Source organism: Gadus chalcogrammus, chromosome 19 (genome assembly GCF_026213295.1).
Source record: "Gadus chalcogrammus isolate NIFS_2021 chromosome 19, NIFS_Gcha_1.0, whole genome shotgun sequence".
NCBI classification, from domain to species: domain Eukaryota; kingdom Metazoa; phylum Chordata; class Actinopteri; order Gadiformes; family Gadidae; genus Gadus; species Gadus chalcogrammus.
In genome coordinates, this window is record NC_079430.1 from 12,064,191 (window position 1) to 12,077,470 (window position 13,280).

General features: G+C 45.4%; 1 protein-coding gene across 1 annotated transcript; it reads right to left on the reverse strand.

Moving 5' to 3' along the window:
* Positions 1-6,032: 6,032 nt before the first annotated feature.
* On the reverse strand, positions 6,033-11,727 carry LOC130372691 (nuclear factor 7, ovary-like). The gene is made up of 6 exons (XM_056578823.1): positions 11,188-11,727; positions 10,006-10,101; positions 9,494-9,724; positions 8,440-8,465; positions 8,087-8,202; positions 6,033-7,586 (listed from the first exon to the last, which is right to left on the reverse strand). The coding sequence occupies exons 1-6, from the start codon at positions 11,602-11,604 to the stop codon at positions 7,048-7,050; spliced, it is 1,425 nt and encodes a 474-aa protein (XP_056434798.1). The 5' UTR covers positions 11,605-11,727; the 3' UTR covers positions 6,033-7,047.
* Positions 11,728-13,280: the final 1,553 nt, after the last annotated feature.

Here is a 13,280-nt window from a genome sequence, read left to right on the forward strand (position 1 = left end):
GAAAGATATTTTCTTCTGTGTGTGCTGTTGTATGTATATAGCACCTATTTTGTATAGTGCACAGTATCTCTTTCTCTCTCTCTTTCGATGCCTCGTCCAACTCTAAAAATGCGGAATCATAAACCAAAACAGGTTGCTTCGTTTTAGCTGCCAAAGCAGCCGGATCACCTAGGCAACCCTGGCCTTTAAAATTTAATTTTAATTGCAGTGGGTTTTGATTTGGGCATACAGCATGTTTGGAGCTTTTGATGAATTTATTATTTCATATATATTTTTAGTTGTGACCTTCAGCCTCATCTGCCTCCTCACAAGAAGAAGGTGAACATGGATGAAATCCGATCAACGTTCCCCAACTATAAAGGGTAAAAAACGAAGTGTGAAAAAACAAAAGCACAGAGTTCGAAACCAACCATGTATATTGTTTTCCCTCCACACAGTCGTTCACAGTTTGACTGTTAAAGGAGATGAATTTATTCTTTTGAAGTTTTCCAAGACATTGTACAGTTTACAAACAACAAAAAAATGAGTTTTGGTTTAGCTTATGTCGGCTTCTGTGGCTTGGAATTTAAACACGTTGTTTTTCGGATCGTAAACCATGCAGTGAATTAACGCAAGATTAACGCAACCAAAAGGTAGAGAACCGTTAACTCAAAGAGTTGCCGAACTCTGCAAACATCTTAACGTGACTACGTGGCCGCATCACAGTTGTAGTTAGCTAGTTTGTTGTGAACCTTTCAAATAAGGGAGTCATCGTCCAATCAGATTCAGTTTTCAATTCTTGATTTTTTTTGTCAGTTTCTTTGTCCATGTATGACACTCCACACAGACTTCCCTACCTGAGGTGTGTGTGTGTGTGTGTGTGTGTGTGTGTGTGTGTGTGTGTGTGTGTGTGTGTGTGTGTGTGTGTGTGTGTGTGTGTGTGTGTGTGTGTGTGTGTGTGTGTGTGTGTGTGTGTTCGCGCACGGCTGTGATGATTTACATCTTCAGTTCTGCCTGAAAGCACATCAAATACCTTTTCAGTTTTTTTTTACAGTATTTTCAGTGCATACGTTTACAGGATTCAAGGCTCTGTAATATGACTCAATGTTTCTGTAAAAACACAAAACGATTTTTATCAAGGATTGTTAGCGTGTCATACTACTGCTATGTTGTAGTTCTTTGTCCATGGCCCTATATTTCCATCTTGATGTCTGACCTGAGTAGTTCGGCCACTGTACAAGTGTTAAAAATACACCTGACGTCAACCTGCAAAATGGAGGCACAGCACATTGGATATATGTTTCCATGGCACAAACGTCTCGTGCTTTCCCCTAAGCTGCCTGTAAACATATTTTTATTTTTTATTTTCTTAATCATTTAAAATGCCCCCACTATAGTGTGAACAGTACACCGAACCTCATTTATTTTTAATCTGTTTAAAAGTAGAGATAGGAATTTAATTGTTAATTAATTGACTTCTCATTTATGCCGTATTCTGTTATACAACTAATTCATTTGCTTTTGATAAGCAGCACCAGAGGAAAGTGATAATTGCCCTCATAATGTTATCATTTTTATTATGTTAACCCTCCCCCTCAAAAAAGAACAAAATTAATCCACCGGACAGGATGGTCCACATAGGAGCTGGTGTAGTTTGGTCCTTATAACTGCTAGTTTTTATCCCTTTCTCTCTTCGCACAAACTAAGTAAGCTGCAGCAAGATTCAGCCAGGTTTTTTTTGGTTTCATTATTTATTACTTTGAGTAGAGGATACAATAACTAATGCCCAGTTAATCAGTATGCTTCCCTTACAGATTCGATTTCTTTTGGTTCCAATATTTTGAATTTGTTATTTAGTTTGACATGCTTTTGTGCCCCTTCCTGATTTCCTCTTTTGTTAATAAGGTAGATAAGCGTTTATCATTCTCAAGTCGACCGACAGACGTATTGCCGCCTACAGCACAACTAAGTTTATCTGAACAACACTCCACCCACACCCTGCCGGTATAAAAAAAGGAAAAAGAAGGCACGCACACGCACACGCACACGTACGTGTTGGTTTGTTGATCTCCTGTGCACCTGCATGCTTCCCGAGTTGATTTGAGCGTGCGCACCTCCCAAATCTCGTCTTTGTTGCCGGAGTGGTTGTCCTTTGCTGGCCGACTGTTGCCACTAGAGGGCGAAGCAGCCAAACTTACGATGGCAAACTGCTGGTTATTATTTATTATTTTATAGTAACTGTATTTGGTACCTAGTGTGTGATAATTGGGAAGGATCTAAAGATTGAATTATTATTTTTTACAAATCCGTCCCTGGTATTTTTTTTTCCTAACCGTTTTCCTGCTCTTCTCCGTTTTTCATATTTGCATTGTGAAGTGGGCATGAGGGCTCTCTGTCAATAGGCTTATAACCTCTTAAATAGTTGTGTATAAAATAAACTGTTATAACTTTTTTTTAAATAAAACATTAAACGTGTCCATATTTTGCCTTTGTCTCATCTTTGGTTCATTATTTCTTCATTATTGTACCTGTTAGAGCTTATCCAGGAGGGATTTGTATTCTATTCAGCTGCTATTCAGGGAGGCAGTGCCGGCGCTCCGCACACGCAGAACACGCACTGCGCAGGGCATTAAGTGCCTGCGGCGGCACCAAAAAAAATAAAAAAATCATCAACATAATAATAATCATAATAACGTGATATATTTAAAATGAACATGTGTAAAACGTATATATAAGCAATACAAAATTAACATTTGCTCGAGAAAAAGATGTGTCTCCTGTGCGGCCCTCTCTCTCCCCTTGGTGTTCGACATCATTCTTAAGTTCGGCAGACACCTGTGTTTGGACATTGCCTCGAAAAGGCATCAAGAGTATGGGGCGGATAAGAGAAAGAAGAAGAGACATCGAGATGATGCACACGCGTCGATGGCAGGTAAGACAATGTTTGAAATAAAAACGGCTAATTCTGTAACATTTAGTCCTTGTATGAATGTCTTTGCTCATGCCAGGTTTAACGTTACTGTTAACGTCCACAAACTAACGTTAGCCTGTTTAGCCATCAGAAGTCGTCAGACAAGTACTAACAAAGTTTACTTATATTAGGCCTATGTGTGTCTGCATGGCTCAGGAGTTAGAGGGGTGTCTTGTAACTGAAAGGTTGCTAGTACGAAATCCCAGTTCTTCCTAGCTTTTCAATTAAGTTATTGCCCACCATCAAATAAAACGCAAGGGGTAAAACTGTCGTTTTTTATTCCCAGTCATCATAAACATAAGGGGTAACACTGTCGGTTTTTTTATTGCCCGTCATCAAATAAACGTAAGGGGTAACACTGTCGTTTTTTATCAAATAAAACATAAGGGGTAACACTGTCGTTTTTTATCAAATAAAACATAAGGGGTAACACTGTCGTTTTTTATTGCCCGTCATCAAATAAAACATAAGGAGTAACACTGTCGTTTTTTATCAAATAAAACATGAGGGGTAACACTGTCTTTTTTTATCAAATAAAACATAAGGGGTAAAACTGTCGTTTTTTATTTCCCAGTCATCATATAAAACGTAAGGGGTAACACTGTCGTTTTTTTGATAAAACATAAGGGGTAACACTGTTGTTTTTTATCAAATAAAACGTAAGGGGTAACAGTGTCGTTTTTTATTGCCCGTCATCAAATAAAACGTAAGGGGTAACACTGTAGTTTTTTAATAAAACATAAGGGGTAACACTGTTGTTTTTTATCAAATAAAACATAAGGGGTAACACTGTTGTTTTTTATTTCCCGTCGACAATTAAAACGTAAGCGCTGTTGGGAGGTATATAGGCCTAGGACAACTGATGGATGCGTTGCCTAGAGCGTCCGGGTCCTTGGGCTATGTGTTGTGACTTTAATTCACTACTTGGTCATCACAGATGACCATTCTGCAAGCCATATAAAAGTATAAAATGTATATAAAAGTATAAAATATAAAGCAAAATATGAAAAATCTAGATGAATACACCTCCATGCAACAATCATCAACACCACCAACCGACAATTAGGGAAACTCTTTTGGAGGAACCCAGGCACGCCCACCTACCGTGGAGCAGCAATCACCATGGTGGGTCACATGGAATACACAGTGGGCTGCATGCCTCACTCAACAATAAAGCAGTAGACATGCAATCCCCATGTCCTACATCATCAATAAATCAGTAGTCACACAATAATCATTAAATCCACACAATCATAATGCCATACAATCATCATTAAATCGGTAGCCATAAAATAATTATATCATTCAATCATCAATCAGATTAAAAAAGGCACACATATAGGTTCAAAAGGCACACATATAGGTTCAATCATAGAAAAAACATCAAATACTTCTAAGTATGTGTGACACAAAGTTTTACACTTCATGCATTGAAAGTCAACAAAATAACATAAAAATAGGTGAAATAAGAATGAAATTTAGAATAAAATATTCCCTTCAGATTGGCCTAGATTGTGAATGATTCAGGTGATCTTCATATATCGGTGCGCTGTATGTATGTGGGGGGTTTATTTGGACATTGTTGTAGTAGTTGCTGTCATTTGGTCCTGATTTAATGAGGCCAATGTTCGTCATCAACCCGCCAGTACCGAAAATTGGGAGCTTACTCCCAACCACTCCAAAGAAACCAAGCCGTCCCATCGGCAGTACAGTGGTACAGAAACAGCACGCTTTATTCACCTCCAAACAAAACTAATGCAAATAAAAACATGACCCACAATGGTTGTAGAATGATTTGTTGTTCTATTAGACCAGGTATATCGATTATTGTAGCTACAGGTGCTGTACATCACGGGGCCCCGGGGACTATTCCATGGGGGCTTTCAGGTTTCTGTGTCCTGCTTTGGTGATAAGCATTCACAGTTTGGTGGTCTCACCATTGTCGTCGGGGATGTAGGTCCGGCTATATCCTTTCAGTCCCAGGAACGCTAGCATTTGTTGGACCGTTTTTGGCTTTGGGTACTCTTTATCGCGTTTATGTGTCCTTCGCTGATCTCTCTCTTATTCCCTCCTATTACTTTCCCTAGGAGAGTAATCTCTTCCTTGGCCAGTTGTAGTTTAGCTTTCTTGAGCTTGTAGCCTTTCTTTGCGATGGTCTGCAATAGGGCATCGGTGGCACGTAGACAAGCTTCTTTCGTGTCAGCAGCCTGGAGGAGGTCGTCCTCCACATACTGCACCAGGACCGTTCTGGAAGGAAGGGTCAGTTCTCCCAGGTCCTTTTTCAGGCAGGCGGTGGATATGGTGGGGTTGCATCGGAAACCTTGGGGCATTCTCGTATACGTGTATCGTTGCCCCCTATACATGAAAGTGAAGAAGGGTCTTGACTCGGGCGCTAGGGGGAGGCTGCACTAGAATGCGTTGGCGAGATCCACCACCGTGAACCATTTGTGTTCAGGGCTGACAACATTTAGGGCCACATAGGGGTTTGGGACTTTTTCTGGCGGGGTCACGGTTCGTGTGTTGATGGCCCTCAGATCATGAACCATCCTCCAGGTCAGTCCGTCAGCCTTTTTTATTGGTAGGATCGGAGTGTTCCATTCCGAGGTGGTTTCCTCCAGATCCCTGCGAGACATCCTATTGTTGAAACGGTTGCTCCAGAGTCCACTAGGAACGTGCAACGGTGGCCCCCCTACACACGCCTCCACTGTGGGTTGTCCGAGTCCATTGGTGCGCCCGGTGGGGGTGCACCCTGTTGGGGATTCTGAGGCTGGTATTGCTGTGGTGGGAAGCTCGGTAGGGCTGTGTCTGGGTTGTAAGAGGGGCAGTCCTTGATCCAATGTCCTAGTTGCTTGCAAAGAAAACACGCCTGGGTGAAATGTCGACGCCCACTTCCTCTTCTTCCTCTGTATCCCTGGTTCTGGTGCTGTGGTTGCTGGTATTGTAGTGGGGGCTGGGTGGGCGCCGAGGCGGCCATCGCGTACCCAGGGTAATTGGTGGGTTGGTATGATATCTACGAAGCAAAAGGAGAGGAATTGTATAAGCAGGTGTGGAGACACGCTGCTTAGTAGGACATTTGATGGATGCGTTGACTAGAGTGTTCTGGTCCCTTGGGCTTTATTGTGACTTTAATAATGAACAGGCGTGGCCTCCGTATTGTGCTCTGATTGGCTAAGCATGGTGCTGAGCTGAGCTCCTGGATACCCGTATGTGTACTTGATGCTGGTCCCTTGTGGCTATGTATGGGCATTACAACTTGGTTTGTGGCTTGGTCCTGACCTGGATGTCTGGACTTTCCTCATGGTTAACCGGCTAGCACCCCATCATCAATTTAATGTTTTGCATGTATTTACCTGTATGTCAATTATCGCACCCATTGCACTCCTGACCACCTACTATGCGTTTCTTCTCAAGATTTCTTCCTTGCTGATTTAAGGGAGTTTTTTCTTGCCCTTGTGGGGGGCTTGGGTAAAGGGAGGGTTTCATAAATATTTGGCCTGTTAAGCCCTTTGAGACTGTAATGGTGATTAAGGGCTATACAAATAAAATTGAATGAATTTACCTCTTGTGGCTATGTGCGGGCATTACGCACAGTCAGGCCTCGACCCGGCCTGTTGGTATCTCTAGAATTGATAGGTGTATGAATGGCTCCTCACATGAGCCGGATGCCTCCCTAGTTCTTGTTTTTGAGTTATATTTTCATAAAAAAAATTAAGAGCGTATTTGAAAAGATTTTTGAAAGCAAATTTATTTAATTTTTTTCTTATCTGCAAATGCTGAAAAGGAAAAGAAATAGTCGAGGCTTTTAAGTCAAAAGCTGCAGTAAATAGGATTTAGTGGCATACAATAAACAAACGATTATTGAGAAGACTGATATATATCTGTATTATTCTGTTATTGACACAATGTCTTTTGTCTTCCGAAGACCATTACTCATTTGATACATTTGATCAAGATACAATCATGTTTTGTTAACACACAAACGTGCGCACACACCCTCACACACACCCAAATACATTGTAAACAGGAACGCTTTGGCCAAGGCTGTTACTTCCCCCCCCAGAGAAGATCTAGATTGCTTTGCAACACAATCCTCCACCTCATTGGACTACCTTCAGCACCCCCTCCCCTGCCGTGATCTTCAGTGGGCTCAGCTTGCAGCCCACCCAAAGGTAGGGGTACGCCTTCTCGTTGAAACTGTGCTTAAAGAGGTAGATGAGCACGTTCCGGTCGGCGTCGTGGAACGAGACCCGCCCCTTGTCGTAGTCCAGCCTCACGCGGATCCTCTTGGGGCGGGACTTGAGGATGAGGCGCGACAGTGGCGACGTGCCGGCGAAGTACATTTCGTGGTAGAAGTACACGGTGACGTAGCCGTTCTTCAGCACCGACGACACCTTCTCCTTCCGCTTCACCGACTCGCCGGCCACGCCCACCACCCAGGCCGTGTTCTCGCCCACCTCCACGTCCCACCAATGGCAGCCCGAGGAGAAGCCGCGGTGGCCCAGCACGCCGGCGTCGCGGTCGAAGCGCTCCGGGTTGTCGGGGAGCTTCGGCCGGTCGTCGGTGTCGCTGACCTCCGTGAGGTCGTCCGAGAGGCGGAGCCAGGGGGCGGCGGTGTTGGGGTCAAGGGTCACCGGAGCTGGGGGGGGGGGTGAACCACAGGGGGAGGTGAGGAGCAGACAGAAGGTCCAGGGTTCAAGCCCCGAAACCATGTTCCTTAATGAACTGATCCGGGTTCTAACCCTGAACCATGTTCCTTAATGAACTGACCCGGGTTCTAACCCTGAACCATGTTCCTTAATGAACTGACCCGGGTTCTAACCCTGAACCATGTTCCTTAATGAACTGATCCGGGTTCTAACCCTGAACCATGTTCCTCAATGAACTGATCCGGGTTCTAACCCTGAACCATGTTAATAATGAACTGACCCGGGTTCTAACCCCTTGATTCTATAGGCTGGGAACACCATAACCACTACAACCTTGCTGATGGTTACTGTGTTGCCGTTCTGCAGGGGTAGACACTTGGGCCCAATCCCATTTCTACCCCTTCCTCTTACCCCTCCACCTTGTTTTGAAGGGGTAAGGGTAAGGGGGAAGGGGGGAGGGGTAAGGGGTAGAAATGGGATTGGGCCTTACTGTAACGGACCGTCTCGTACATCCCCACCAACGCAGAGTACTGCAGCGAGCCTAGGTAGCTGGCCACGTCGATCAGGGTTCCCGGCGGCATAGCAGCACAGTCTGGGGTGGTGGCACTGGGGAAAGAGAAGGGACTTAATAAGGGCTTCATTATGCTGACCTAACGCTAGCAACTGCTTCATAATGATGTCCTAACCCTAACCTCTGGAGGAAGAGAAGGGACATTGTTAAAACAAGGTGGCTTTTGGAAGACTTTGTGAAGACGACTCAAGTAGCCTTAGTGCTGACAAAATGGAGTTCAGTGATGACAGACGTTACATGCAGACATAGAGAATGAATACGTGGACTTTTACCTTCCAATGCTGCCGTCCTTGCATTTCTGAAAAACATGATTTGGCAAAATGGAAATCAATGGTTAGAAGATATGTGAACATCATTTATTGGATTTAGTAAGGAAAGTTCTCATACAAAAGACTTGAATACGGAGGTTAGGGCACCCTAATACAAGCAGTTCATTGGGGCTTACATCTTTACTCATTGTGGTGGAGGGTGATGATGACGTTTAGTATGAACGCAGAGCGTAGTGACCTGGGTGTTCCAGAGAGAGGTAGTAGATAACCGATTGCGCCGCTAGCCCCTACTTACCCCTACATTTATTTGAAGTCCCTCCAAGTTATCGTTTGCCGAATGGGGGGAGGGGGGCGGGGGGGGAGATGCTATTTGGGGTAGTCTGATATGCATATGGGTTGGGTTCACACAGGAGATTTGCATTTTGGTTAGGAAACATACATACAAAGTCCTGTATGTAAAAACATAGACTGGGGACTGAGGGTAGGCATTACTTCGTGTGGCATCGCTATAAATAATGTGTACTATGGGAAGGCAGATGCAAGATGGGACGGATTTTCAGACCTAGGAAAGGGTCATGGCCGAAACAGGTTGATGCTACTGCAGTAAGTCTTCTTGGCTATGAAGAGGTTAGCTAAATGACAGGTCAGCTGAAGGACTGACAGGTCGGCTGAAGGACTGACAGGTCGGCTGAAGGACTGACAGGTCGGCTGAAGGACTGACAGGTCGGCTGAAGGACTGACAGGTCGGCTGAAGGACTGACAGGTCGGCTGAAGGACTGACAGGTCGGCTGAAGGACTGACAGGTCGGCTGAAGGACTGACAGGTCGGCTGAGGGACTGACAGGTCGGCTGAGGGACTGACAGGTCGGCTGAAGGACTGACAGGTCGGCTGAAGGACTGACAGAGGTCAGCTGAAGGACTGACAGGTCGGCTGAGGGACTGATAGGTCTGCTGAAGGACTGACAGGTCGGCTGAGGGACTGACAGGTCTGCTGAAGGACTGACAGGTCAGCTGAATGATTGAATGCATAAACAACAATAGAAAACGTAGAATCGCACGTGCAAGAGAGGAACTGCGTCCAGGGCCATGTCTTCCTCCAGCGTCGTGATGGCGTCGGACAGAGACGAGATGTTGACCTCCACCTCGTGCGTCAGCCTCCTCACCACCCCTCTCTTCTCCTCTTCCTCCTGCTTCAGCGACTGCAGGGCTGTACGCTCAGCCTCGTCCAGGAAGTCCCGCAGCTCCTGGAACTCCTGGTGCATCCGCCGCTCCACAAACTGGGCCTGCATCTGGATGGGGTTAGCATTTAGAAGGGTGAGGTGTCGGTGTTGTGAATAACAAAGGAACAGGGCCCGGAGCCTGCACCCTCCCCCCCGCTGCTGATGCGTTTCTTTCTCTACCAATATTCCAGCAGTTTGGCTGAGAAGCCTCCAATATTTTCCAACATACAACCAGTTAGCATTAGCATGCTGAGCTGTCCGTACAACCGGGTCACAACACTGCATCGTTGTATACAATGCTACAACCAGTTTTAACAGGGGCCCAGTGTTGTTGGACCGATGACCCTCACCTCGATATGCGCTGAGGTGTCCGTGTAGTTCTGCTTCATCTTCTCCAACTCCACCATCTTCTGTTGCAGCTCGCTCAGGGAGGTCTTCAAGTCCTCCTGTGAACAGTTAGGGTTAGATTCACTCACCGATAAGCACACTCTGAAATGTAACGTAATTCACACATTCATACCAAGGTCACATATGCCCTTACCAATTAAAGAGTCTGACTTATCAGGCTAAGGAGGGATCCGGAGCCTAGGGAGGCGTCCAGCTCATAAAGGAGGCCATTCATCATGTGTCAATTCTAGAGATACGAGCGGTCAAGATGTTCGAGAGACCCAGACGCTCAAGGCCACAAGTGTAATTCTCGCACATAGCCACAAACAAAGTTGCAACGCCAACACGTAGCCGCAAGGGACAGCACAAAGACACATACGGGTATCCAGGGGCTCGGGAGTTCAGCACCATGCTTAGCCAATCAGAGCACATAACTGAGTCCACGCCTGCCCAGTAGATAATGGTGCGTTCCAGAGCCCATCCAAAGCAATGGGATGTGGAACTTATCCTACCTGAACTGTACTAGCTCCTACTTGGTGAAGTGGGGGTAGGCCGATCACCCCCCAGTTCGCTAGTAGGAGGTTCCACTTCGACGGTGGGATGTTCCACTTCGACAGGCATTCCAGTGCACTTTTCTTAGTTGGAGGTAGGATAAGTCCCACGTCCCACTGGTTTGTATGGGCTCTGGAACGCACCATAAGTCCCAACACATAGCCCAGGGGGTTAGAACGCTCCAGGTAAAGCATCCTTTTGAATGCCCTACTAAGTGTATCTCCACGCGTGCCTGTACAATTCCCCTCCTTTTGCTTCATGTATGTTGGTCAAAACCTTTGCTAAATAAAGTGAGTTAAGACTTTTTCCAAAAGAACACGGCAGATATAAACAATGACAGTGTTTTATACAAGACAACTGTAAGATACAACACCATCATTGGTCAACAGAGATAATAACCTAAGTCAAAGCCTGACGTGTATTGTGGTTATGTTCCATGTTATTATTATTGTTTGTTTTCTTCGATCACAACCTCATCTCCATTATGTTACATCTTAAGTCTGTCTAGATCAGACTTGATAGCAGTCGTTAGGGTTAGAGGATTATGGTTAGTTAGGTCTAACCCTAGCCCGAAGCCACTGAACCAGGACTACCTTCATGTCCGCGGCGGCCTCGCCCGCAGGGCAGCAGTCGTGCCCCTCGTGTCTCCGGGACGTCAGGCAGATCACGCAGATGGGCTCCCGGTCGTCCCGGCAGAAGAGCTTCAGCCGCTCCCCGTGGAGGGGGCACATCTCCCCGGGGTCGGTGTACAGCTCCTCCGGCGGCGACGATAAGGACGAGGGCTCTGCGCCCTCACACAGGTTCCGGAGGGTGAGGCTGGGCACTGGCTCGTCGGAAGACTCCCTCCGGCACAGCGGGCAGTCCCGTCCGCCCCCCCGGCTCGCCCAGTAGTCCCGCAGGCAGCCAGAGCAGAAGCTGTGGCTGCACTGGAGCACCACGGGGTCTCGGAAGATGTCGCAGCAGATTGCGCAGCAGAGATCCACCTCTGCCAGGGACAGTCGACCAGCCATTTTTACTTTCGTTACCACTACCACGGGTTAGTGTTGACGGGAACGAACCAATCAGCAGCCGTCTCTACTTCCTGTACCACTAGCAGTGAACCCTGTGTTCACGGAAACGGACCAACCAGTTGTACGCTGGCCGCTCCTCCCATTCCTCTGGAGCTTCATTGGAGCAAAGGTGATGACGCCACCAGGTAACCTGTCGTCATCGGTAAAAGAAGGAAATCTAAACTAATAAAGGCGCGTTCACGGTCCTGGTAATAAATTATTTCAAACAGTTCATGTGCACTGCGTTCGGAATCTAAAAGTTCTTCACAGCAGGTTTTTTTATCCGATAAAAAACAGTTAGAATTAAACAGAACCTTCTATGATCAGTTGCAAGTTTGAACGCCTTTATTATAGCAACAACAAGTATGGATGCCCGCAGGGAACTCTTTGCGCTTCTTTGCTGAATCAGATGAATCAGTAATTAGGACTGCTTGCGATGGTTGAACATGAGCGCGAATTTATCAGGTGATGTTTAGAATTGTAAGCTATAATGTATCATAATGCAAATGTTAGAATGGGTGTTAAGTTCGCCTCTTAGTGCTTGCTGCAAGTTCACTTTAGTTTATCAATGAAATGGGCAGCCATTGTTGTGACGTGATCTCAGAGGACTTGGGTAGCTTTACTTCCGCACTCGGAGCGAAAACTCTGACCCAACAGAGTGTTCAAAGCACTTTCCTCCGAGCTTAAGGTCCGAACCTCCGAACCTCCCGGAAACTCAGAGCGTTTTGAAGGCGGCACAAAATCTGGCCCCAGTTGCCGAACAGAAGTAGAATCATAAGAGCGTCATGAGGTGTCGTTCCCGAGAAATTTCCACTGTTGCGAAAATGTTTTCCCCATAATTCCCAGTGATATGAACGCGCCATAATTTACTAACTTATTAACTAACTAACCATAGAAATTAGAGCCTTGTATGACTCAACTGAATAAACAGCAAACTACAGGTTTGTAACAGACCTTTATTTAAACAGGCTGCATTTGAAAATAAGAATTTTGTTCTTAATTTGCTTGCCTGGGTAAATAAAGGTTAATGATAAATAATACTACTAACCATAACCCCGACCAAACCTCCATTTATTTAGGCATTGTTAATAAAAAAGAAATTAATAAAAATAACATAATAGATAGCATAAATTGAATAGATATGTAGTGCTTCTTCAAGGGCGCAGTTCTCAATACAACTTCTTGAAATTAATGATCTGTGCCCAAGGTGAAGAATAACTTATTATAATCCAAATTATAAAAGAGGTAAAGGTTAAACTCGTGATTAAATCAGTGGTCAACGAGCCAAGTTCATGAAGCGACTCTCAGTAGGGAATTCAGTTTATATTGAAAATGGGCGGGTTGGTAAATAAGCCACGCCTACAGGCATCTCAAACACACTTTACCCCTCCGTTTTCTTTGCAGCGTTTCATGAATATCTCCGTAAAATCGTACTCATTGCAAAAACGCATCTAGCTGTAGAAACGCTGTAGTACGTATTCAAGGCCACTGCGTGGCGCTGTTTCTCCACCAAAATAAGAAGAAGACGAGGCGGAGCATGCGCATCAAGCCTGCGCGCTATATACAAACATACAGTCGAGGAGGAGAAAGCAGTTGTTAAACCTTGTAGAATGAGCAGAAAATACTTTTTAATCTTC

Coding starts and splice junctions, on each gene's coding strand:
- LOC130372691 (XM_056578823.1), bottom strand. CDS start 11,604: ATGGCTGGTCGACTGTCCCTGGCAGAGGTGGATCTCTGCTGCGCAATC. Junction 10,102..11,187: donor AGGCCGCCGCGGACATGAAG/GTAGTCCTGGTT, acceptor AACTGTTCACAG/GAGGACTTGAAGACCTCCCT. Junction 9,725..10,005: donor ACACCTCAGCGCATATCGAG/GTGAGGGTCATC, acceptor AACCCCATCCAG/ATGCAGGCCCAGTTTGTGGA.